General features: G+C 33.9%; 1 protein-coding gene across 1 annotated transcript; it reads left to right on the top strand.

Annotated features, from left to right (window-relative positions):
* The first annotated feature begins 524 nt into the window (after positions 1–524).
* LOC125862365 (uncharacterized) lies at positions 525–2,582 on the top strand. The gene has a single exon (XM_049542449.1). It carries the CDS (start codon positions 525–527, stop codon positions 2,580–2,582), a length of 2,058 nt encoding a protein of 685 aa, XP_049398406.1.
* Positions 2,583–2,994: the final 412 nt, after the last annotated feature.

The raw sequence follows: 2,994 nt of genomic DNA, 5'->3' as shown, positions 1-2,994 counted from the left end.
TGAGGAGAATGCTTTCGACATAGTAATGTCAAGTTAATAAGATGCTATGGCAATTTATTAAAGTTAAGCAATGCAAATTGCAAGATCATTTAATTGAAATTCCATTTATTTAACAACGCTTTGTTTAGTTACTTTCTAATTAGAATTTTAATTTGGTAATACAGGTTGAACATCAAATGAAGAGATTTTTCTCTCCTATATCCTCCAAGTTGCCACAATCAAGTTCATCCGCTCAAAATGCTCCTCAGGTGGAAGAAAACTTGAACCAATTAGAAGAAACTCATCATTCCGCTAAAAGATTGAAACAAGGGGTAGATTTGGATTCTTTACAGGCTGATCCAAAGAAAAGAATACCCATTCGAGACTATCATCCGGATGAACGTGATGAGATTAGATGAGCATATATCCAAAGAGGTCCTCATCAACCTTGAATTCGCGAATTTCCTCAAAGTGATATTTCTGGATTAAAACGCCATTTTAATCGCAAATGGTTTAAAAAATATCATGATTGGTTGGAGTATAGTATGATTGAAGATGCAGCTTATTGTTTGTGTTGTTATTTATTTCAAGATGAAAGCATTCATCAAGGTGGAGGTGAAACATTTTCAAGTATAGGGTTCAGGAGTTGGCACAAAAAGAAAAGATTAAATACGCATATTGGTAAGTCAAACAGTGTTCACAATCAGGCAAAGAAGAAGTGTGAAGATCTAATGCGACAAGAACAATCAATTCAAGCCGCATTTGTTAAGCTATCAAATCAAACCAAGCTTGAGCACAAAATTCGCTTAAAGGCTTCAATTGAAGTGGCGAGACTTCTCTTGAATCAAGGATTGGCATTTCATGGACATCTTGAAGATGAATCATCGCTAAACAAAGGTAACTTTCTTGAAATTCTTTCATGGTATGCGAAGCGGTGTGATAAAATTGGTGAACTTGTGTTGAAAAAGGCTCCAAAAAATGACCAGATGACTTCTCATAAAATTCAAAAAGATATAGTCACTGCATGTAAGCTTGAAACAATTAAAGCTATTATGGAGTATCTAAACGGTGACTATTTTTCATTGTTAGTTGATGAATCTTGTGATATATCATGTAAGGAGCAAATGGCAATTGTTTTGCGTTATGTTGATAGAAAGGGGTCTGTGGTGGAAAGGTTCATAGGAATTATTCATGTTCATGATACTAGTGCTTTATGTTTGAAAGAAGCTATTGTTAACTATCTTGCGCAACATTCTTTGAGTTTATCTTTCATACGAGGGCAATGCTATGATGGAGCTAGCAATATGCAAGGGCGTTTAAGTGGCCTTAAAGTTTTGATTCAACAAGAGAGTAAATCAGCTTATGCAATTCATTGTTTTGCTCACCAACTTCAGTTAACTCTTGTTGGGGTATCTAAAAAATGCCTTCAAGTTGGAGAACTTGTATTGTTGGTTTCTAATGTCTTAAATGTAGTGGGAGGTTCTTTTAAACGTATGGATGAACTTCGAGAATCTCAAGCAAAAAAAGTTCAAGTGGCACTTGATATGGGTGAGGGTGAAAGTGGTAAGGGATTGAATCAAGAACTTGGTCTTGCTAGAGCTGCCAATACTCGGTGGGGTTCACATTACAAATATTTTAAGAACTTCATTAGTATGTTTGGCTCTATTACTGATGTTCTTGATACTATTGTTGTTGATTCTGAATCTGTTGAAGAAAAAGCTAAGGCAACCGGATATCTTAAAGTTTGTCAAACATTTGATATTGCTTTTATATTGCATTTAATGAGAGATATTTTAGCGATCACAAATGAGCTTAATGAGTCTTTACAAAAGAAAAAACAAGATATTGCAAATGTCATTCTACTTGTTAAAGTGGTGAAGAAACGATTGCAAGATTTAAGGAATGAAGGATGGGATTCACTTGTCAAGAATGTGTCCGCATTTTGTGTCAAGTATGATATTTTGATACCTAATTTTGATGAGTTCTATGTTAATTTTGGAAGATCTCGACGTAAAGTTGCTGAGTATACTATTTCACATCACTATCGTGTGGAAGTATTTTTTAAGATTATTGATTGGCAGCTTCAAGAACTCAATGATCGTTTTAATGAGGTTAGAACAAATTTGCTTATTGGAGTTGCTTGCTTGAATCCAGTTGACTCATTTTCTAGTTTTGACATCAAGAACATATTGAGAATGGCTGAATTATATCCTGATGATTTTGGTGAAAATGTAATGGTTACTCTTAGGAATCAGCTAGAGACTTATATAGTTGATGTCCGTGATGTTGATAAAAGGTTCTCCAACTTAAAAGGGCTTGCCGATCTTTCTGAAATGCTAGTTAAGGTAAAGAAGCATTTAAACTATCCTTTTGTGTTTCGCCTTATAAAATTTGCGTTGCTCCTACCGGTTGCTACTGCTACAGTTGAAAGAGCTTTCTCGGCAATGAAGTTGATCAAGAGTGAATTGCGTAATCGAATGGATGATGATTTTCTGAGTAGTTGTATGGTGCCTTATGTAGAGAAAAGAATATTTAATACTATTTCTGATAAGAGTATTATGAATAGGTTTCAAGAAATGAAAACTCGTAGAATAGAATTGTAATGATATATTTTAATTAATCAAAATTTGTTTTGTTTGCATTTTTGCTTATTTATTTTTTATATCTTGAACCCACTTCGTGAAAATCTTGGGTCCGCCACTGGTACTAAGTATTGGAGAAGTAGTAATATGAAGAGTCGGTTCCTCCGAATAAGTGAGATGATTTGACTAATTTTGTCTGTACATATATTTAAATAAATAAATTTGTTGTAGAATGAGAGCCAAACACAATAATACTAAACAAGAAATGGAAGACAAATGCTAATAAGAAGTATAGAGTAGAGAGTATTCTTTTATCTCTTTTTGTTGTTATTCACAAGGGTGAAGCATACCCTTTTACAGTTAGTATAAATCACCCGTTTACAATGTTAAACAAATACGTTAGAAGCTCTTTAAGTGATACATTAAATGGGAC

The sequence above is a fragment of the Solanum stenotomum genome, chromosome 1 (assembly GCF_019186545.1).
Source record: "Solanum stenotomum isolate F172 chromosome 1, ASM1918654v1, whole genome shotgun sequence".
NCBI classification, from domain to species: Eukaryota; Viridiplantae; Streptophyta; class Magnoliopsida; order Solanales; family Solanaceae; genus Solanum; species Solanum stenotomum.
This window is presented reverse-complemented; position numbering and strand designations above follow the sequence as displayed.